The 23,006-nt window shown below is 44.8% G+C and overlaps 1 protein-coding gene across 1 annotated transcript in view; it reads right to left on the bottom strand.

The window, feature by feature from the left end:
- The window catches only part of Hydin (HYDIN axonemal central pair apparatus protein), a 310,664-nt gene that overhangs the window by 34,820 nt on the left and 252,838 nt on the right, over positions 1-23,006 (bottom strand). The window contains exons 57-68 of the mRNA XM_057753452.1: positions 22,505-22,673; positions 21,530-21,765; positions 18,510-18,627; positions 14,743-14,947; positions 13,544-13,779; positions 11,549-11,700; positions 11,270-11,459; positions 8,503-8,605; positions 8,013-8,300; positions 6,921-7,063; positions 4,396-4,614; positions 533-693 (exon numbers count right to left, since the gene is read on the bottom strand). Coding sequence (XP_057609435.1) covers positions 533-693; positions 4,396-4,614; positions 6,921-7,063; positions 8,013-8,300; positions 8,503-8,605; positions 11,270-11,459; positions 11,549-11,700; positions 13,544-13,779; positions 14,743-14,947; positions 18,510-18,627; positions 21,530-21,765; positions 22,505-22,673 — 2,220 coding nt within the window. The remainder of the gene's footprint in view (positions 1-532; positions 694-4,395; positions 4,615-6,920; positions 7,064-8,012; positions 8,301-8,502; positions 8,606-11,269; positions 11,460-11,548; positions 11,701-13,543; positions 13,780-14,742; positions 14,948-18,509; positions 18,628-21,529; positions 21,766-22,504; positions 22,674-23,006) is intronic.

The raw sequence follows: 23,006 nt of genomic DNA, 5'->3' as shown, positions 1-23,006 counted from the left end.
AAAACACATTTTGAGACAGAGTCTTACTTCTATATAGGTGATTATAGATTGGAGCTCAAGATTTTCTGGTCTCAGCCTCCTGCAGAGGGCATTACCATGCCTGACCGAAAATCTTTTTAAAAGGAATTTTTAAAAGCAATTTCATCAGAATGCACTCAGTTAATGTTCGTTCTTTCTTTCTTTCTTTCTTTCTTTCTTTCTTTCTTTCTTTCTTTCTTTCTTTCTTTTTAAAACAGATTTATTTATTTATTATGTATACAACATTCTGCCTCCATGTATGCCTGCTGACCAGAAGAGGGCACCAGATCTCATTACAGATGGCTGTGAGCCACTATGGGGTTGCTGGGAATTAAATTCAGGACCTCTGGAAGAGCAGGCAGTGCTTTTAACCTCTGAGTCATCTCTCCGGTCCAAAGCACTTTCTTTGTAAAAGATGCAAAATATTTATGTAAAGATACAAAGAATTTTAAAACGCCACTGTTTAGCCCTTAATGACAGTTTTCCCGGTCACCTTAAGCTTTCGGAGACTTACTCAAACACTCGGGTCTGGTAGACCAGTGTTTCCTTAAAGAACACGTCATTCGTATGGCACTGATACGACGCAAAGTCCACGTTGGCACTGATCTGGATCCGCAGCTCTCGGTAGTTTTCTTCTACTATCAAGTGGGCAGGCTCAGGGTCTGTCTCTATTACCTGGAACAAAGGCAGCCACATCCTCAGCAGCGCAAAGCCAGCATCCCACAGGGACATGGGGAAGGCACACTACTTTAATCTTCCGTGGAAACGAGCATGAACCCACAAATGCAGCGTAGGGAGACATGACTGGCAAACCTTCAATAGGTCGGAATGAAAAAGAACAACCAAACAACAGGTAATTACTGAGAGGATTAGAACCATGTGGGCATGGGTTTTGGGTCAGATGGCCTCTAAAGAGGACAGAGGAACTGGGCATGGTGATGCACACCTTTAATCCCAGCACTCAGGAGGCAGAGGCAGGCGATTTCCAGGACAGTCAGGGCTATGTAGAGAGACCTTGTCTCAGAAACAAAAACAAGGACAAAAACAAAGCATAGAGAAAAGAGAACCACAGATAAAAGAACAGATATTAATTAAACAGAAAACAAATTGCAAAAGGAAAGGACCAACAGAATTGTTTAGTTGTGCAGAGATTTGGAGGAAAAAGAAAAATAATTTAATAAAATTCATTCAAGAACAAATTAAAAAGCATTAAATAACTGCATAGTAAAAAAAATCTTAAAGTAAAGGAAGTTGAACAAAAACGTTAAAGAAAACAATGGAAAAACTCTATTGCTACTAGATGACTGGATGGTTGCAAGTCTTAGAGAAGACCTAGAAAAGAGAAGCACCTTGTTAACAGGAAAGACAAGTTAATAATCTAAAATTGTCATTTTTCCCCCAGTGACTGAGAGCTGCAATCCAATTCCACATTTCTGTTATGGATTTTAATAATATGTGGCAAATGGATCCAGAAATTATACGTGAGAAAAAAGGATTAAGAATGACCAAAACATTTAGAACAAAACAAACGGGGTAGGAACTTCCCTCCAAACATCAAGACTGATTATGGAACTATAGAAATTAGGCTAATGTCAAAGTGTCTCTGGGATGGACAAACTGACAACAGAATGGAATAGAGAACAGAAATGATCCAGGCACATATAAAACTGGGCTATGACACAGAGTCCCAGCAGATCACAAGGGAGTAGAAGGGCTGACCAAACTTGACAAGGCAGTTATCTCAGTGGAACACAAGAAACTAGAGCCTTGTTGCACATCAGACAGAATTCCCACATGCATGAAATGCTTAAGTACCAAAAGAAAAGCTCAGATTTAAAAATACGTAGAGTGGTGAATATATTATGGGGGGGATGGATTTAAAAATAAGATACAAAAGTAATAAAAGTAACAAAAAACCTGATAACTTTGATCTCATAAAAATTCAGGATATTTTCCATGCTGGAGAGATGGCTCATTGGCTAAGAGCACTGGCTGCTCTTCCGGAGGACCCAGGTTCAATTTCCAACACCCACATGACAGTTCACCACCTGTAACTCCAGTTCTAGTTGATATAATAGCCTCTTCTGGTTTCTGTGTGCACTGTAGGCACATGGTGCACATACATATAAGCTGGCAAAACACATATCCATGATCTAAAAATAAAAAAAAATCTTTAAAAACTTAAGAATAGTTTTTGCTTATCAAAACGTAAAGGGGCTGGAGAGATAACCTAGTGGTTAAGAGCGAATGCTGCTCTTGCAGAGGATCTCAGTTTTGTTCCCAGTACCCATGTTGGATGGCTCACAGTTACCTGTAGCCATAGCTCCAGGGGATCTGATGCCCTCTTCAGGCCACTGAGGGCACTTGCACTCATATGTACATACCCTGACCCACACATGCATATTCAGAATGAAAATGAAGAAAGATCTTAAAAAAAATATGATGTGGGATTCCCCTCTGTATGCTGTGAATATATTTTATTACCACAGGTTAATAAAGAAGCTGCTTTGGGTCTATGGCAGTGCAGAATATAGTCAGGCTGGAAGAGATACAGAGAGAGAGTAGGTTAAGTCAGGGAGATGCCATGTAGCCGCCAAAGGAGATAGACGCTGGAACTTTATCGGTAGGCCACAACTTCAAGGTAAAACATAAAATAATAGAAATGGGTTAATTTAAGATGTAAGAGCTATCTAGAAATACGCATAAGCTAATAGGCCAAGCAGTGTTTTAATTAATACAGTTTCTGTGTGATTATTTCGGGTTTGGATGTCTGGGAATGAACAAGCAGCCATCCACCTACAAACATAAAGAAAAAAGTCAAGCTATAAATTTGTTGAGAATATGTATGGACACATAACACAAATGGAATTTCTTGAAAATAAAAAGAACTTAAACAAAGGATAAGCACTGTAACCAAAAAATGGGCAAAAGGCACAAAAAGCATTCATGTAAAAGGTAGCCTGCATGGTCAATACTTGAATGAAGAGCTATCCAACGTCATTAGTAGTTAGGAAAGTGTAATCAAGCTCATAATCAGAAAATTTCTAAGTTATACAAATGATAAAAGTCAAAATGCCTTGCCTATGATTCACAAGACTGTGGGCTTATCTCCAATATCCCATAAACTAACAAACCAACCAACCAACCAGTCAACAAAGCACCAATAACCAACCAACCGATCATCTAATAGACCAACATCCAACCAACCAACCAACCAACCAACCAACCAACCAACCAACCAACCAAGCAACAACCAACCAACTAACAACCAAATCAACCAACCAACTTCCCAAAAGTCTAACAAAGTCCAATGCTGGAAAGGAGGTGGCTCACAAAACTCCTTTTCTGTAAGAGTGAAAACTGGTATAGTGAGTTTGGAAAGGCTGAGCACTCACATGTCCCCTGACTTAGTGACTCCACTTGTAGGAATGTAAACATGGATGCCAACATGCACAGAAATACTGCCTGTAAGAGAAAAATTTGAAATTTCAACTTTCAGGGAAAAAGATAAAAAGACTGGAATGTATACAGTGGTGATGTGGATTCACAATATCCACATGTAACCATGATCACACACAATAACTGATGTGGGATTCCCCTCTGTATGCTGTAAAGATGTTTTATTACCATTGGCCAATAAAGAATCTTCTTTGGGCCTATGACAGGGCAGAATATAGCCAGGCAGGAAATCTGAACAGAGATGTAGAGAGAGAAACAGATGCCCCAGAACCTTACCGGCAAACCATGAGCCTTGTGGTAAAATATAAAATAGGAATGGGTTAATTTAAGATGTAAGAGTTAGTTAATAAGAAGACCGAGCTAGTGGCTGAGCTGTGTTGCAATTATAGAATGCTCAGGTCAACAAGCCATCCACCGAGGGAGTGACATGGATAGGGATTACCTCTAGGAGGGAGACAAAGTAATGGAATGACCAGAGCTACAAAGGTATTCAGGGCCTCGTTCCCTTGATGGGTATAGGTTAGTTTATCATAGAATTCAAAAGAAAATGGCAAAGAATAAATGCAAAGGGCATGTGTGGGTCAAAGATGAGATCCCGTCATGAACCGAAAGTTCTAACTACTCTAAGTCCAGACACCTGATGGAAACAGGAAAGGATGAATAGCAACGGCTTTTCTGAAGAAAAAGGAGAAAGGACTTGCTGAAGCCATTATCAAGACTGCAGCTGATCTGTCAGCTAAGGCTATGTGTGTTGTTAGTGAGGGCGATGGGTATGGAAACTTAGTTTGCCGCTTTTGGAACTAAAGTCAGATGCAAACCTTTTTCTTTTCCACAACGAGACACTGAAACTGAGAGCAGCAGGCATCCAAGCATGGTGGACTGGGCTCGGTCTGTATTTCAGGTGCCCTGGATACTCACTTTTCGTTTTGTGGTCAAGTTCCCTGGTGTGTTTCGGGGCGCATCCACCCACTTGACTGTGCGCATGCGGTCATCCCAGTCAGGGACCTGGTCTGCAGGGAGCTGAAACACGATCTTGGAAAGCGTGCACTTGACAGTCATCTTCTTCAGGCTGATGGGCACATCTGACTTCAGGGTCACCACCACGTCCTTGGAGCAGCCAGGGTGGAGATGGCCTACCTAGGGAAAAGTCTGGTATTTATATTTTGGGGAATTCAATCTTAAGGTTCTTTGGTGCCTGATGGTGACTCGAAATACATGATCTAGGCCTATATAGGAGATTGACTTAAATACATACAAGAGATTCTTTAACATGTCATCACAAAGTGAGGCACACTGGCTTGTGCTATGAATCCCGGCCCTTGGGAGGGTGCGTTAGGTTTACCATGAGTCTGAGATCAGCTTAGACTACAGAATATGTTTCAGGCAAGTCTGGGCTACAGAATAGACATTCTCTCAAAACAAGCAGGCACACACATCATAAGAAGAGCAATATTAATAGTTACCAATCTCTTACTTGCCTCAAGTACTATTCTAAACTCCTGAGCAGTTTTTCCAATCCCCAGGACATCCTCTGAGAGGTCCAGAGCTACCTCTCCCACTTCACAGACGACAAAACTGCTTAAGGTATTTGACACTAGCGATCTGGGTTTGAACTCAAGCCCTATGACTCCAAATGCCGCCCTCAACCACTGATACTCATTATGATTCATACAAATAGCTGGCTCAATACAGTATACTAGTTTCTAGAAAGTGATCTAATGACCCTTGTGTCCCCAAGCTCTCTCCAGGGTACTGCAGAACACAACTTTCATCTAATGCTGAGATGCTGCTGGATTCTTTCCCCCTCCTTGGCTCACGAGTGTGCAGGGGAACTTACTAGAAGTTAAAGATGATGATGCATAGTCAGACTGAAGTGGAGAGAGCAGAGCCCATATGATTCTTACTAAATCAGATATTAAAGACATTTATAAGTATGTAAAATGGCTGGGTGTGGTAGTGCCCACTCATAACACCGATATTCAGGAGCCCGAGACAGGAAAGTGAGAAGCTCAAGGCTAGCCTGGACAACATAGAAGAGTCTATCTTAACAAGAACGGTGGAAGGATTCTGCCCTTATCACATGCATATTTGAAAATATAGCTATTTTTATAAAAATATGGTATTTGAATTAAAATATAGTTGATCTATTGTACTTTCAAACAAGTATATTTAAAATATTCTTAATTTTGGGAACTAGAGATATGGGCCAGTGGTTAAGAGCACTGGTTGTTTTTCTAGAGGACCCAGGTTTGTTCTAAACATGCATATGACAGCTTATAACTGTCTGTAACTCCAGTCCCAGGAGATCTGATGTCCTTTTCTGGTCTCTGTGGGTACCAGGCACACACATGGTGCACAGACATACATGCAGGCAAAATACCCATACACATACAAATAATAAAAAAGAGAAATCTTAAAAACATTCCTAGTTTTAATTTCTAATAGCTTAACTATCAATTATAATTCACATGGATAAAAGTTCTTTGAGAGTTCTTAATAATGTTTAAGAGTATGGAGGAGCCCTGGCATGAAAACGCTTTAAGTTGCTCAAATACACTGGATGTAAAGGAGATCCCATTTGGTAGAATAAATAGATTTGTGATTTATCATAGATAAAGACATACAAACCAACACCACCTACATGCATACCATACACATGACAGTCCTCTGACAGGGAAGGCATTCTCTCTCCTGCCTCTGGACCGCAAAGACTAATTAAGCTTTGGATTGCTTAAGCTTTATGCAAGGGTGCTCTGTGCACATACAGGAGTGCACAGTGTAAGTGAGCTGCTGGAGGCCTAGCTCTGTCCTTGGCAACTTAGATCATCACATCCATTATGCTCTCTCTGAATCCTCATAGGCCAAATGTGGATAAGAAAGACTGCATGAATTTGGCAAGGCCTTGGAGCTGGATAAGGGATACAGTGTGTGATTAGTTTTCTGTAGGGGTGGATTTGGGCTGAGATGGTGTTGGAATCTATCAGGAGCCTAGGCTGGCCTGGAACTCAGTATGTAGCTCAGGTTGGTCTTGAACTTAGAGTATTTCTGCTGTGTTAGGATTGCAGATATGAGGCAGCATTCTTGGCTTGCTGAGCCACTTCTGAAGGCCATACTCAGAGGGACACAGGGTTATACTCTGGAATAGGAAACTAGGGCCAGTAGTCATTTATCCAGGCCTCCAGAGATTTCCTTAAGTTCTTCCCCACAGCAGGATTTGTTAATCTCCTCTTAGACCACGGGGCCCTGAGGAGTGTCCTCAAGCACTGGGTCTGAGTGGGGGATGGTTACTGGGCAGTTTCTTAGTGGGGGATGATTACTGGGCAGTTTCTTAGTTCAAGATGCGTGCATCCTATTCCATGCACCCTCAGGGATGGGGTGACCATCACACGGGGGTTGGCTTAGGCCCGAGGGAGTCTGGAACCCAGTGAGTAACTTCTGCTTACCTGTGGGGAGAAAGACAGTGTAGCTAAAAGGGGCCACTCGAAGCGAATCACATTCCCTTGGCTGTGATTGGTGATGGTGAAGCTCACGTTGTAGTTGTTCCCAATGTGGCAGTACCCAAACTGGATGTGATCCAACAGGGCAGCTAGGGGGTAGAGCAGAAGGCTGGTGAGTCCTTCCTGTCGCCTTGAAGAACTTGCTTTGTAAGGGAGGCATATCTGGATAGAGACTGTATCACAGTCACAGTTACCCTTTTCTCTTTGGATGGTTATACATGAAAAACTTTGGATCCCTGGGTAGAAAAATCTGCCTCCCAGGGATTGATCAATTTAACCATCCATCCATCCATCCATCCATCCATCCATCCATCCATCCATCAGTTCTACTTATCCACCTACCTTGGCTCTTCTATTTGTTTAAGAGAAAATAAAGATCCTAATGTCATTTGTTCGGTGAGAAAATACAATGAAATATTAGATTGCTAGATAAAATATAGGATTCTCAATTAAATTTGAATTAGAGATAAACAATGAATAATTCTTTATGATAAACATGTCCTATGCAGTACTTTGGGGACATATATATACTAAAAGCTATTGATTGTTTATCTGGAACTTAGTTTTCCCTGGAATACCTCTATTGCTAAGCCTGAGAATACCATAAAGATATGGAATCTGATTTCTAGCTTCTGTTTGACCCTGGCTAGAGCGATGCCATTGCACGGCTTCAAACATGAGGGAAACACCAGTTCCGGAAAGAGTGATGATTTCACCCCCAGGTTGTACACTCCAGGACTAGGATAAACTCCTGCAGGCTGCTTGATGAGCAGGCCAGCAGCCCACAACGTCACATCTCCCAGGATCATCATCCACCTTTGAATCCGATTCCTGGGTGATCATGTGAGTGTTAAAGCTTAAGACGCATGGTCTCTAAACCACTGGACCTTCCACTTAGGGACTGGACTCTGCACGGGGAACATTTCATATCACAATCGTTACCAAAAAGCATTTGACAGTATGGCTGATTGCTTTAAAGTGAATTGTAAACTCAGCTTCAGAATTCCCACCCCAAGACCTCACTTCTGCATCTCCCACCTGCCACCAAGTCCTCCATGGCACTTTCCTCAGCGATCTCTATAACCTCAGACATATCCGGGCCCTCCAGGCTAGCGGAGCCCGTCAGCCCATGGATGTTGTCCAAGGTGATGTCATCCTCGTAGCTTTCTCCCACCAGGTGAATCATGGTCTCCTCATACTGGTTGTTGATCACCGACAGGTGGATGGTGCCTGTCATTCTCCCAATCTTCTTGGAGTGGAAAAAGACATCGAATTCAGCCGTGTCTCCAGGAGAAACAACCAGGGAGGCTGTGTGGGCTTTTTTGACTGTAAACAGAAGTCAGAAGCTACCGTTCAGAAGCAGTTTAGGATACATCTCCAGGAAGACTATGGCTAGAAGGAAAGCATCCCCTTTTAGGGCACTGGGCTACTGCTGATGTGACCGAGCACCAGCTGTGGCTTGGTCTTGAGAGGCCCTGGAAAACCAGCTTCTGAGAGCTGTCACCCTTCTGAGGCACCCACTACTCGCCTTTTTCATTTGGTATGTTTTCCTCTATGATGTAGATGTAGGAGGTGGTGGGTCTTCCTTTGAGAGAGAAGACTCCTAGTTGGTCTCGCAGGTCCACATGGAGCTGGCAGGAGGAAAGCCGGGTTGAGTGGTTGAGTGGTTGGGCTTACAGGCTGCTCGTGAATTCTGAGTCTGGGTTGTGATACTGTGCTGTATTTTGGGGCAAGAACCTCCAAAGTCATTGTAGGTAGTATTCACTTTTTATTTTCTCTTCGATTGCATGCATATGTGTGAATGACATGTGTGTGTGGGTGCACATGTGTGTGCAAATGTGCATGTGTATGGAGGCCTGAAGTTGACAGTGTGCCTTCCTCAACTGTTCTCCTCTTTGTATATAAGCAGGGTTTCTTGCTGAACCCAGAGCTCACTGAGTCAGGCAAATCTAGCTAGTCAGTCTGTCCCGGGGATCTTCAGGCTCTGCCTCTTGAGTGTTGGGATTACAGGTGACTGCCACTCCCTGTCCTGTTTTTATGTGGGTTCTGGGGATCTGTAGCCTGTTCCTTAGACATGTGCATTAAAAGCTTTACCTATTGAACCACATCTCTAGCTCTAGGATTCATGGTTTTGAGAGTCTTAAGAGATCTATGTAATAAACATTAGACCTGGCTAGGCAAAGTGGGTATTCAGTCAGGGTCATCCTTCAGCATCTGAATAGGAACTGGAGGCCCAGAGGTCACAGGTGACCTTCCAGACTACACAGTGCCAAAGTGTGTTGCCAATGCTTCTGTTACACAGACAGACGGCTGAAAATATATTCCAAACTAATGAAATGGAAACAAATACCCACAATTCTATAAAGTATTACATAACTGTGATTTCCTAGAAGCTAGCATCTCCTAGGTACTATGCATTTTCTAGAGTCATGGTAAACATCCTAGCAAGATCGTAGGAAAACCAAGGTGGAAATCTGACCAACTTCAGGAAAACAAGTGGTTTCTGGTCCATTGGAAAGCAGGCATGGCTAAAGCCAGGCATTTGATTTTAGGTGTAAGAAATCTGACTTTTTTTAGAAGGCAGCCATACTGACTATAAAAAAATAAAGTGGTCTAAAGGAGGAAGAAACAGAACCACTGCACTGCAACAAGAGATTATATATTTATAAATAAACCTAATAAGAAATGAAATGGGGGGGCACTGAGAAGGCTCAGTGGGTAAAAGACGCTTGCAGTTGAGTCTAACAACCAGAATCGGATTCCAGGGACCCACAGGGTGGAAGGAGAGACCTGACGCCTGCGGTTATCCTCTGGCTCCACATTCTCATGTGTGCACAGAATAATAAATGAATGTAGAAAGGAGAAACCACATGGAGGAACTTACATTTTAGAAATACGGAGATGAAGGTCTAATGAATGGACAGGAATCCTAAATGTTGCCCCTGGTGGACAGTTAACTCTAAAACCAGGAATTCTCCCAGATAATCCAAAGATGCCCATTTTGATTCCCATGAGATTGAACTTTTTTGGATGTATTTTATTATATGTATGTGGATGTTTGGACTATATGTATGTCGGCACACCATATGTGTGCTTGGTGCCTGTAGCATTCAGAAGATGCTGGGACCCAAACCTAGGTCCTCTGTAAGAGCAACCAGTGCTCTTAACCATTAAGCCATCTCTGCAGCTTCCCCTTTTAAAAAAAGGAGATTTTTTAAAAGGAACATTACAAAATAATTCTAAACCTTATATATGAGCCGAATATACAAAAAATTTTAAGAAAAATTTTAAAAAAATTAGTGGGTGGCAGGCCCTCAGTGAACGAGACTATGGAATAGCACTTTTTCAACCTGTGGGTCATGGGTTCTTTGGAGGTCAAACAACCCTTTCACAGGGGTTGCTTAAGACCACCAGAAATATTCATTATGATTCACAACAGCTACAAAATTACAGTTATGAAGTATCAATGGAAATAATGTTATGGGGCTGGAGAGATGGCTCAGTGGTTAAGAGCACGGGCTGCTCTTCCAAAGGTCCTGAGTTCAATTCCTGGCAACCACAGGGTGGCTGAGAACCATTTCTAGTGGAATCTGATGCCCTCTTCTGTCCTGTTTGATGTGGGAAGGTCATTGGTTAATTAATAAAGAAACTGCTTGGCCTCATAGGTTAGAAGATAGGTGGGTGGAGTAAACAGAACAGAATGCTCGGAGGAAGAGGAAGTGAGTTAAGACGCCATAGCTCTCTGCTCTCTGAGGCAGACGCGATGAAGCAAGCCGCCAGGTCAGACATGCTGAATCTTTCCCAGTAAGACTGGTGCTACACAGATTACTAAATATGGGTTAGCTAAGATGTGAGAATTAGCCATTAAGAGGTTAGAACTAATGGGCCAAGCAGTGTTTAAAAGAATATAGTTTCCATGTAATTATTTCGGGGCATAAGCTAGCCAGGTGGCCGGGAGCCGGGTGGCAGGAACGCAGACCGCAGCTCCTTCTACACCTGTTTATGTATAGAAAGACAGCACACTCATATATATCAATACATAAATCTTAAAAAAAGAAAATAATTTGTGGTTGGGGTCACCACAACAAGAGGAACTGTATTAAAGGGTTGCAGCATCAGGACAGATGAGAACCACTGCTGTAGAGCATTTATAAAGTCCCGCCATGAGAATCATGTAGGGTGGGGCCGCCATACGGTTCTTTCCTGCTATGGGCCTGAAACTTCAGAAGCTGCAAGACAATAAAGCAACATGGTCTGGCTAATGTGTCACCCCACGTGTCACCCTCAGCTGTTACCTGGGCAGGGATGGTGCCATTGTTCTTAAGAATGAGAGGTAGTTTCTCTGAATGGCCCAGCAGAAGCCTCTTAAACAGGAGCAAGGGGTTTCCATGTTGGTTATATAGAGTTGGTCGGATGACAGTCACTCGAGGAAGGGTCCCCTCACCAACGATATCAAACACCAGACCTCGGCTCCTGGCCAGGTTGCTGCAGGAGACAGGAAGAGCAAGGTGGGCTGAGACCAACCTGGCAGCAACACTTTATTACAAAGCCACGGCAGAGGAGCTAGCTGGTACCTGGGCAAGCCATCCAGAGTAGCCTCGAAGATGCACTGGTAGGTCTGCATGGTCTGTGGCGTGAAGAGCACTGTGACGAAGGCATGCGAGCGACTCCCAATACACATCTTGTTGGGCTCCACGTCGAAGATGTCAGTGATGCGGGCGGCTGCCTGTGAAGTGGAGCAGCATCAGATGGCCTTAGCTACTTTGCATTTCTACTGGGGCTTACTGCTCATCTCTCTGCCCTGCTGTGAACGCCCCCTTCTCCAAGATTATGGTAGACAAGCTCAATTACCTTCAGAGTCATGGGCCCTGGATGGAGTGGTCTAGAGTCTGGGGACTTACCCCCAAGCAACATCTGGCTGCATGTGGCTAGAACATAAACTCTGACTCAAATAGACAGACAAAGCCAGTCAGCCAAATGTTCTCACCACCACCCCATGTTGCCCCTAACCAACTAAATTAATATAATTAATGTGGAGCTGAGTTGGAAGCTGGCTGAAGGTGCTGGCATTTTAATGTATTTTGATCTGGGTCTCTGATACACTGATATGATCCCTGTGCCATTTGGGTAAGCCAAATGGGTTTCTCTGCCTTGTTACTTCAATCGCCATGACTAGAGTGCCCTCCTTTAGCATTTGCCCTGTGTCCTGCCCAATGAGTGGCTTTGAGCTGGATGGACTCCCAGTGTGGCTCTGAGAGGACTTTTTCATTCTCATGAGCACTGGGCAGAAAACAGTGCAGCCTTCCCCACTTGTTCTTTGGACAAAGCGTGTTAAAGTTTCACTGCTTTTTCAAAGGGATTCTCTTTACGTCTCAAACTGGAGAGGAGGAGATGTCCAAGTCCACCGTCATAAAACTTATCTCTTTGGAAGTCAGGCTTCACAGTTCTTTGTACTTTTTGTGCAGAATGAGGAGTGAGCAAGTCCTCGGTGCTCTACAATATCATTAGGGAACAAAGACTGGCTGTCGCCAGTGTCCCAAGGTGGTGAGGAGGGATTACATGGTTTCCTAACTCTCTCAGGTGACAGTCTTCCAGAAAAGCACACAGCTTTTGGCTGAGGACAACCTTGGGGACCTCCTCCACCTGCATTAGGCATTAGCCATGAACAATGTGAAGTCTGGGGCATGAGAAACACACAGGCCCAGATGGCACATTGTTCTGATAAAGCTAAAAAGTATTTGAAGCATACACTGAAAATTCAGGATAAAAGCAACCTGTTGATTCAGTCCTTTCTTGTGCTATCTTTGAGGGTTTTTTCTACCACAAAGAAAATGGCTTTAGTATAATTTGTCCGAGAGAGAGAGAGAGAGAGAGAGAGAGAGAGAGAGAGAGAGAGAGAAAGAAAGAAAGAAAGAAAGAAAGAAAGAATATGGTTTTAAGCTTAGCAGACCTCTGAAGTGGGGTTCATTATTTAATATGAATCCTAGCTGTATAGTCCCAGGACATGGGATAGAGGAAGAACTGAGCTTTTCTGAGCCTTAGTTAGTTCCCCTAGCTGTAAAATAGGAATAGCAACCAAGTCTGAAAGAGATGTAGACATGAAAGACAGCAATAAATAGGCAATCAGCTAGCAGAACAGGAGGGCCTCAGTTCACATTCTCTATTGCGCCCGACACCTGTAGCCCGACACTACAGATCTCCAAAGCTCCAAGTCTCCCTGACCAGAAGAATGGGAGATTGGAGGCTCACCTGCCTGAAGTTGGTGGCCATCTTTGGCTTCTCTTCCAGTGCTGGTACATAGCAGTTACACAGTGAATTCAACTGGGCAGACACATGAGTTGCCCATTAGTATGTACCAATTTAGTACAAAGGTATGCGCAGGACACACACATACACATATAGTCCCTGGCCTAAGGGAAGTGGTCTTGTGACCTCACAGAACTTCTAACGGGACTTGAGAGCCTCATGGTTTCTACCTAGGTGCGGGCGCTCCAGAGCAGGGCCTTCCCAGGGTTCCTTTCGTGGCTTTATGCCAATCAAAGAGGGCCAGGCCACAGGGCGCCTCCTACCTTGTTGGAGATGGGCTTGACTATGATGTTGATGTCGCAGGCGATCTTTCCCACATTGCTGATCTTGAAGCGGGCCTTGGCCTGATAACCCACCAGCACGTTGCAGAAGATGAACTTGTTTTCGTCCTCCACGTACAACCCACCACTCTGTATGGTCTGGAGGATGTGGTACAGGTTGGGGCTGGTGCAGATCTGGTGTTCCTCAAATATCAAGACGCTGTTGTCAGTCACAAAGGCTAGGGAATGGAGGGGGAACGTGAGACCGGCTGAATGCCAGAATCCTGGCCTTCTGCTCTCTGGCATGCTAATCTGGATTAAAAACTTTAAAATATTACATTTATTTATATATATTTATATATATTTATATATCCCCATCCTCTGAACGTGAGTGAACGTGTCTCCTTTGTGGAGCTCGTAGGACAACTTTCAGGAGTCTATTCTTTTCTACTACGTGGATTCTGTGGATTGTGCTCAGGGTATTAAATTTGTGGCCAGAACCCTTCGTTCTGAACCGTCTTGCCAGTCCAGGATATTTGGATTTTGACAAAGGAGAATCACAGGCTAGGGTTACAGCTAATGACAGAGTACTCGCCTAGCATACAGAAGGCCTTGGGTTCTATCCCTTGCATTTCAAATATACCGCACACTGGGAGGTGACGGGACAAAGTCTGTTGGCTTCCTCATTTGTCCCTTCTGATTGACACATCTCAATTAGCCTTTTCCTTCCATTGGCAAGCAATGGTGAGAACCAAGGTCTTGGATGGACTTTAAGAGGGAGGAGAGAGTTGGCATACTCTGGTTTAAGGCTCTAGGGAGCTTAGAGGCAAAGCTTTACCTGGGCTCTTGCTGGGTTAAATGCTCAGCATGTTCAGTTACTGCGCATTGCTCTGTGAATGTGCTGTCCACAAGGAATGGCCTGAGGGTGGCACATCCCGTGCCAGCTCGTTTCTCAGAGAGCACCACTCATCTGGGAACCCAGTAACAGACCCCCAAAGGCTAAGCAACTGGAGAAGCAGATTCTCTTCTATACGTGCCAAGGCTCTAACAAATATGGCTGAAGACCCCGGAAGAGGGTCTAAGTTTTCATAGAAAACAGTTCAGCCTTGTCTGCGGGGCATCTTTAGAGAGACTTTCCTGGAGGAGGAGGGCCTGGCAAGTGCCAGTCTTTTAGGAGTGTTGTCCAACCCGAGGCGCAGTACCTGGCAGACATGCTTCAGCAAGGAGAGTGTAAGGAATGCCGGCAGGATTTTCTCTAGGGTCTCGGTCAGAGATATCAATGGCTAGAAACTCTTCACACCTCCCCACAGGGTCAGCCACGCACTCCACGGTGATGACTTGCTGTCCTCCCGAAGGGATAGAGCCAAATCCAGGGTATACAGTGAACATGCCATGGGAGAAGCGGGCCTGCAGAACAAAGATGGGCAGGGTCAGGTGGAAGGAAGCAGAGTGCATAACAGAGCCTGAGACTTTCCAAAGAGCCAAGATAATGAACTGGGAAACAATGGGGCCTCTCTGCCTGCAGGGGCAGAGGCCCTGGGTCCTCATGATGCATGGGTTTTCAGGGTTTCCTTCTGAGCAGTCTCAAGGAAGCAGATAATGTGTACATTATACAATACTTATCTAGATGGGGGAATCTCAAAGCCGTGTGGGTCAGGTGGGGTGCAGAATGGAGCAGTAGTTGAGACAATGGGTGTGGAATAAGATACTGTGGGTCTGAATGAGAACAGCCCCCACCGGCCCATGTATTTGAAGGAATGCTTGGTCCCCAGTTGGTAGAACAGTTTTGGAGAAGGATTAGGAGGTGTGGCCTTGTTGGAGGAAGTGTGCACTGGGGGTAGGCTTTATGGTTTCAAAAGACCATGCCAGGGCTGGAGACAAGACTCAGCAGTTAAGAGCATTAACTGCTCTTCCACAAGACCCTAGTTCAATTCCCAGCACCCACATGGCAGCTAACAACTGTCTGTAACTCTAAGATCTAACACCCTCACACAGACATACATGCGGGCAAAATATAAGTGCACATAAAATAAAAATAAATAAATTATTAAAAGAAAAGCCCATGCCAGGCCCAGTCTGATTCTTTGCCTCTGGCCTGTGGATTAGGATGTAAGCTCTCAGCTCCTGCTCCAGTGACCCATGCCTGCCTATCCGCCACTGAGTTCCTGCCATGATCATCACGGACTAACTTTCTGAAACTGCAAGCAACCCTCTCAATTAAATGCTTTCTTTTATAAGATGCCTTGGTCATAGTGTCTCTTCATAGCAGCAGAACAGCAGCTAAGATGGACAATCTGGGATTTGAACGCAATTCCCAATATATATTGTTTGATGCTGGGAAAATGGCATCTCTGAGTCTCAGTTGATCTCTAAATGTGTTTGGCATGATGGATTGTTGGAGGGTTAAAGGAGAGAATACCTGTGAGCACATACTATAGCATATAGTACAGAATTAGTGCTAAGGAGAATGTCTTATAAGAGAAGCCCTCACACATCCCTGCAGACCCCAGCCCTTCACCTCCCACTTGTAGATATCTGTAGCAAATATTTGGAGTACAATGTCCCATGAGAGAGAAAGACTGTCTTAGGTAGCCTAGTCTCTGTCCTCACATTTTGAGATGTTCTGTGATGCTTTAGCTCAGAGACCCAAGTGTCTTCAGGGGTCTGAAGCCCAGAGCAGAATGAGTTTGGAGACTGCAGTGTGAGGTGGTCATTCACATGCAGGACTCCACTGCAGGAGTGTGAGGTGGCCATCCACATGCAGGACTCCACTGCAGGAGTGTGAGGTGGCCATCCACATGCAGGACTCCACTGCAGGAGTGTGAGGTGGCCATCCACATGCAGGACTCCACTGCAGGAGTGTGAGGTGGCCATCCACATGCAGGACTCCACTGCAGGAGTGTGAGGTGGCCATCCACATGCAGGACTCCACTGCAGGAGTGTGAGGTGGCCATCCACATGCAGGACTCCACTGCCTGGGGCAGCTTTTTGGGTCCTAGAGGATATGGCCTTGGATGTCAGCTGTTGCTTCTTTGCTGTGTGAGGGATGCTTGATATGACCTGGGCTGTGAGTATCTCATCTCATTGGATCCATACTCTGGCAGCTGGAGTCCTGATAGATCTAGGAACCTTAGCAGGAGCTGGTGAAGGTGCTAGGATGCCCTTGCCAGGTGTGACGCCCGTGCATGATGCTGGGAGGTGCTCGTAATCCTACCCTAGGCTGACCAATGCACAGTGCTCCCCACCACAGGGAATGACCTCGGCGCAGTCTACCACAGATAGTTCCTGGTTCTCCGGTTTGTCCCTACTCTTGTCCAGTTTCACAAAGCTGCCCAAGAGCACTGACTGCCAGTGTCTTGTCCAATGCCCCTGCTGCACATCCTTGGAATCCATAGGATCTGGGCACTGGCGTGGGACAACTCTCAACCAAATTCCACCATTCTTCCCCTTGGAGATAAACTTTTTTTACTCAACCCCACTTTCACCGCCTCCAAAACTCTTCAAATGTGTTCCATAGTACTACTGCAGTAGGGCATGCATTAGTCTGACAAAGCTCAGACTCCACTTCTGGGTTCTTCAGGATCCTGTCCCTAAATTCTTACAGGCTGGCACCTTCAATGAGCACATACCATACAGGTACCTGAAGGATGAGCCCCAAGTGTGGTGAAGTGTGACTTCGTGGCTCTGCACGGAAGTTTCTAGGAATTTAACTCAGTTCCTGTCTACTGCCATGTGCTAGGAGCTCTACGAACCCTAGAAATTCCCGGGTAAGCTACTGGGATAGAGAAGGGCTTCTTTCTAGATGTCTGTTTCCTCTAGACAGAAGAATCTTGTTTATATAGTTTAAGTTTTTGAACCTACTTGTGCATAAAAGTTTTCTTTCTTTTTTATTATTCCCCAACTAATATTTTATTAATTATTTGGGAATGACACACAATGTATTCTGATCACACGTGCTTACTACCATTCCTCCTAGGTCAATCCTCCCACCCTTGTGCCCTCCCCCCAAAAAAACCTTCACCACATCTAATTTGCGTTACCCATATATTCACTGGAGCATAGTCAAACCCCAATGGCCAGTCCTTAGAGAAAACTGAGTCCTCACCCTGCCCCCCAGAAGCCATCAACTGTGAAGAGCTATATATTTTAGCATCTTTATCACAGTTTTGTGTGGACTGTGACAAATGGATCTTGATATAAAAATGTGTAAAGTATTTAAGACAGCAGGGATTCAATGAAGGTTTTAAAGCAGGAGAGAATACTCAAATGAAATGTCACGCCTCAGCTCAAAAAGTAAGGATTTCAATACGACTCTATATCCCTGTCACAGAAGAGCCAAATTCTGGGGCTGGAGAGAAGATTTGGTGATTAGGGTCATGAACTACTCTTGCAGAATTTGGTACTCAGAATCAATGTCAGGCCTTGTGGTGCTCTGAATAAAAATGGTCCCCAAAGACACATAGGGAGTGGCATTATTGGAGTAGGTGTGGCTTTGCTGAAGGAAGCATGTCATGGGGGTGGGCTTTGAGGTTGCAGAAGCTCAAGTCAGGCCTAGTGGTTCACTGTGTCTTCCTGCTGCCTGTGCAGAACCTGTAGATCCAGATGTAGAACTCTCGGTACCTCTCCAGCACCATGTCTGCCTGCGTGGCGCCATGCTTCCTGCCATGATGACAATGGACTAAACCTCTGAACTGTAAGCAAGCCCGATTAAATGTTTTCTTTTATAAGAGTTGCTGTGGTCATGGTGTCTCTTCACAGCAATGAAACCCTAACTAAGCCAGGCCTGCAACTATAGCTCCAGGGATCTAACACCCTCCTCTGAGTGCATCGGCACCTGCACTCATGTGCCCAAGTCCACACACATACACAAAACTAAAAACAACAACTGTCATACTAGAGAAGTGTTTGGTGGCAAGAGCTCACTGGAAGGTGTCCTTGCTGTGTTTCTGCGAGGAAGGAGGGCACTCACCTGGTTGGCTATGTTCATGTCTTTCTGAACCGTGTCCGAGAACTTGGCTGCTTTAGTAGCTCCAGGCTTGAAGAAGCTTTCACTCTCCCGGGTTCTCGTGTGTCTGACGTGGCTGGCTCTGTCAGAGAAGAAGGGTACAACCTCAGGTTTGGATGGGGACAGGAGACACTACCTGCCTGCTTGAGGACCTTTCTCGGCTCTGGGGGTAGGAGAGGGCTTTCCTTTGTCCAGGAAGGTACCAGAGAGGCACCGTGGCACCTTGACCTCACTGAACAATTGTGAGGAAGTGACATGGGTGATGACACTTGTGGAATACAAATCACAAGGATTTTAAAAAATACTTCAAGCAAAGTCCACGTGTTAAGGCTTGGTTCCTCAGGAGGACACTATTGGGATGTCCTTAGTTCACTGATATTCCCTCTGTGGGATTGTAGGATCCCAGCCCCTTCTTCTCCCTCTCTTTTGCTTCCTGGTCTGAGAAGAACAGTTTTTTCTCTGCTGCGTGCACTAGTCATGCAGTACTGCCTTGCTTCAGACAGACCCAGCAGATCCTGGTTGACAATTCCAAAACTAGGGGCACAAGTCACCCGTTCCTCTTATAAATTTCCTATCTGAGCTCTTTGGTTACAGCGAGGGAAAGCTAATGACAGAATCAAAAACAACAAGAAAACATACAATAGTAAGGAAGTGGACAAACAGCAGGCCTGGTGGGTGCAGACCCGCTAATTCCAGCTACTTGGGAAGCTGAAGCAGGAGGTTTGCAAACTGGAAGCTTGCCCGGGCTACAAGCAAGTTCTAGGTCAACCTGAACCACTTCATACGACGCTGTCTAAAATGAAATAAATAAAAGGTGGGATGTGGGTGAAGCTCAGTGGTACGGTCTCGCCCCGTACACACAGGTTCTGTGCTCACCCCTCAGCACCATGAACAGGAAACGAGGTTTTAAGGGCTTGAGATCACTGGGAAGCACTACTTTGGAAATTAGTCATATATAAAAAAGCTTTACCTGATGTCATTGTATACATGAAATGATGAATTGTGTCTCCAGTTTTTCATGTTTATAGCCATGACGTGTATAAACGCCAGGATAAATAATAGCTAGGTATAGGTTTTGGTAAGTTGACATCACTTGAAGCCAATGGACCCAGTTGTTGGTTTGTCCAGAGACTACCGTACCTACAGCATGCAGCTATATTTGAGATGAATCTTAAACATTTTGAAAATCTTATGTATTCATTCACTGGTTTGATGACAGAAACACATCTGAGCTTCAACCCCCTTGTGTGCTTTGAATTCATGCAAGCTAAAGTGAAAACAACTAAATACTAAATAAATAAATTAAAGTATTTTAAAATATTTATGTGCACAAGTGTTTTGCTTGCATGTATGTGTGAGTACCATGTGTATGCCTGGTACTCATGGAGGCCAGGAGGGATTTTGAATCTGGAGTTGGAGTTACATACAGTTGTAAACCATCATGTGGGTGCTGGGAAATGAACCCAGGTCATCCGCAAGAACAACAAGTGTTCTTAACTACTGAGCCATCTTTCCAGCCCCCAAATAAAAATAATTTAAATCAAATATAAATTAGAGCCACCAGAAGCACTACTAAATCACTACAAAAGAAACTATGAGGAGGTTGAAACCAAACTCGGAAGAAAGAGATTTTAGGCAATTTAATCCCAAATTTCTTAATATGTTCAAACTTTGCCAGTATAGAAAAATTAGAGCCGAAGAAAATAGAAAACTAGCAAAAGCAGCAAGAGGAGTAGGTCTGTTGCTAAAACATCAGAAAGTAAAAAAAAAAAAAAAAAAATCCAGGTCAATGCAGCATGGGAACTGGTCACCATGTCACCATGCAGCGTGGGAGTTGGTCACCATGTCACCACGCAGTGTGGGAACTGGTCACCATGTCACCATGCAGCGTGGGAGTTGGTCACCATGTCACCACGCAGTGTGGGAACTGGTCACCATGTCACCATGCAGCGTGGGAGTTGGTCACCATGTCACCACGCAGTGTGGGAACTGGTCACCATGTCACCATGCAGCGTGGGAATTGGTCACCATGTCACCATGCAGCGTGGGAGTTGGTCACCATGTCACCATGCAGCGTGGGAGTTGGTCACCATGTCACCACGCAGTGTGGGAACTGGTCACCATGTCACCATGCAGCGTGGGAGTTGGTCACCATGCAGCGTGGAAACTAGCCAAAGCCACCTTCAAAATTTGCTTCTGAGGAAAACAATGAAGCAGCTGTAGCCAAGTGCCCCCAAAGAGCCGCCGTCTTCTGCTCTCCTAACGGGAGACGCATGCTGGAGAAGAGGGTTTTGCTGCTGGAACCAGTGAGGCAGCTGAGGCAGCCAGTTGTTGTCGCAGGGCAAAGGCAGGAACGGCACTTGCTGGGCGAAGGCGCCATTCTGCTTTCTCTTGCCTCCATTTCCAGGGCACCCTTTGCCACCCCTCCCACAGTGAAGGCATAGTTAAGCCTTCTTTTGGTGTAATTTTCTTCTGTCTGTAATCATCCCCAATGCCCTGCAGGATGGCGGAGAGGGCAATGGCTTACCAGTATTTTAGCACACCAGAAACACCAGGACAACACATAAAATCCTGTATCTTTCCATGGAAGACTTTGCCCTATCCATGAGAAAGAGTCTCAGGTAGCCCAGGCTGGCCTAGAACTTGCTAGGAAGTCAAGGATGATGCAGAAGTATGCATCCTTCTGCTTCCACTTCCTGAGTGCTGGGATACAGGGATTCACAATCACACCCACCCCAAAGAGTTGACATTTGCTCATCTAAAACTTATCTTTTTTTGTGATGGCAGCTAGAAAATGCATGAAATCTGACCAGAAAATGTGATTCAGAACCAACTCCTACCAGTGATTTTCCACATAATTTTTCATGAGACAGTTCTAAACCTGAGCGTCTTCATTCACGCAAGGGGATGGGTGGATTGAGTTACGTAAAGTATGTCACAGCTCTTTGTAGAGGATAAAGCACCAAGCCAATAACTTGTCTTACACCTTCTTTTGATGGATCGGACTCTCCCCTGTCAGCCTGTAGAGGGCATATTTGAAGTCGGTTATGCCTTGGTTTTCTATGGTGAAGGTGGTGCTTTTCCTGGTCCCACAGATCAAAGCCCCGAAGTTGATGATAGAAGAGGGGCTGATGGTGAATTTGGAGTACACTGCATTCACAGAAAACTTAATGGGGATGCTGGCAATAATTTCACCTTCTGGGAGGCTGGGGTCAATAATCTATAGTGGGAAGAAGGTTAGGGAAGATGTTAGTCAGTGATACAGCAATAAAATTCCCATTAGCATTTCCTTGCCTGCTTTCATGACTAATGCCTTCCCTGAGGTTGAGGTGTGTCTGACCTTTGGTATGTCCATGGGCCACATTCAGCCAAGGAGAGTTATGAATTTTCCCTAACATAAAATTATAAGCTTACTTTAGAACATCATGGAATTTTAAAAAGCTTTTAAAACTGTTTTTTGAGAATGTCCTACATGCCCACAATTTATTTCAACCACATTCATCCACCACGTCCCCCTCCAACTCCTCCTAGACCCCCTCATATCCACTCCCCAACTTCATATTCTCTCTGTTTTAAAGAACCCTTTGATTCTGTTAGTGCTGCTCACAAGCATGTGGGAGTGGGCTATCCATGGAGCATGGCCAGCTACCAGGACTCAGACTTTAAAGACAACTGACTTCCCTTCCCCGAGCAGCCATCAACCGTCAATAGGTCCTCAGCTAGGGGTGGGGGCTTGTTTGGCTCCCATATATAAAAAAAACACATTTTAAATATAAAATATATAATATTAATAAATATATTTCATACATTATATATATTCCTGGTGACTTCAGTTTGGGACTGCCCTCTGCTGTAGTGTCTTTGGTTGCCACCCAGGCTATCCGCCCTTCACCCCTTCTTTTCATCGGGACGCCGACAATCCTGACAGCGAGTCAGCCTGTTTCTGTGTGCTCTCTCACCTGGCAGCGCAGAACAGGTTGGTACTCAATTTTCACTTCCTTTTTGGCACGAAAGAACACCTGGACGGTTGTGGGCTTATCTGCTGAGATCAGCGAACCCCTTTTGGGTTGGACTGAGATCATGGAATTTAAATTTGTTGGCAAAACCCCTAAGGAGTCCACAGAGAAGCTGGAAGATAAGAGCAAAGAATCCATTTAAACCACTATCCAGGGATCCCGTGAAGCCAGAGAGGACAGCCGGATCTGTTGAGGGCCTGCCTGTCTCTAGATCTCTGTAGATATCATACCAAGCAAAATCCACTATGCTTTTGTATGTGTATATGAATACATGTGTATGTTCTTGTATGTGAGGGTACATATATATGTGTATAGGTATGGAGGACAAACATCAGGGGTCATCTCTGAGCTGGTATCCACCTTTTTATTTTTTCAAAGACAGGTGGATGACCTTGGCCCTCTTCTGCCTCTACCTGCTGATGTCTGTGCTATTACGCCTGTTTCC

The sequence above is a fragment of the Chionomys nivalis genome, chromosome 21, assembly GCF_950005125.1.
Source record: "Chionomys nivalis chromosome 21, mChiNiv1.1, whole genome shotgun sequence".
NCBI lineage: Eukaryota > Metazoa > Chordata > Mammalia > Rodentia > Cricetidae > Chionomys > Chionomys nivalis.
Note: the sequence above shows the minus strand (reverse complement) of the source record. Positions and strands in the feature narration are given on the sequence as shown.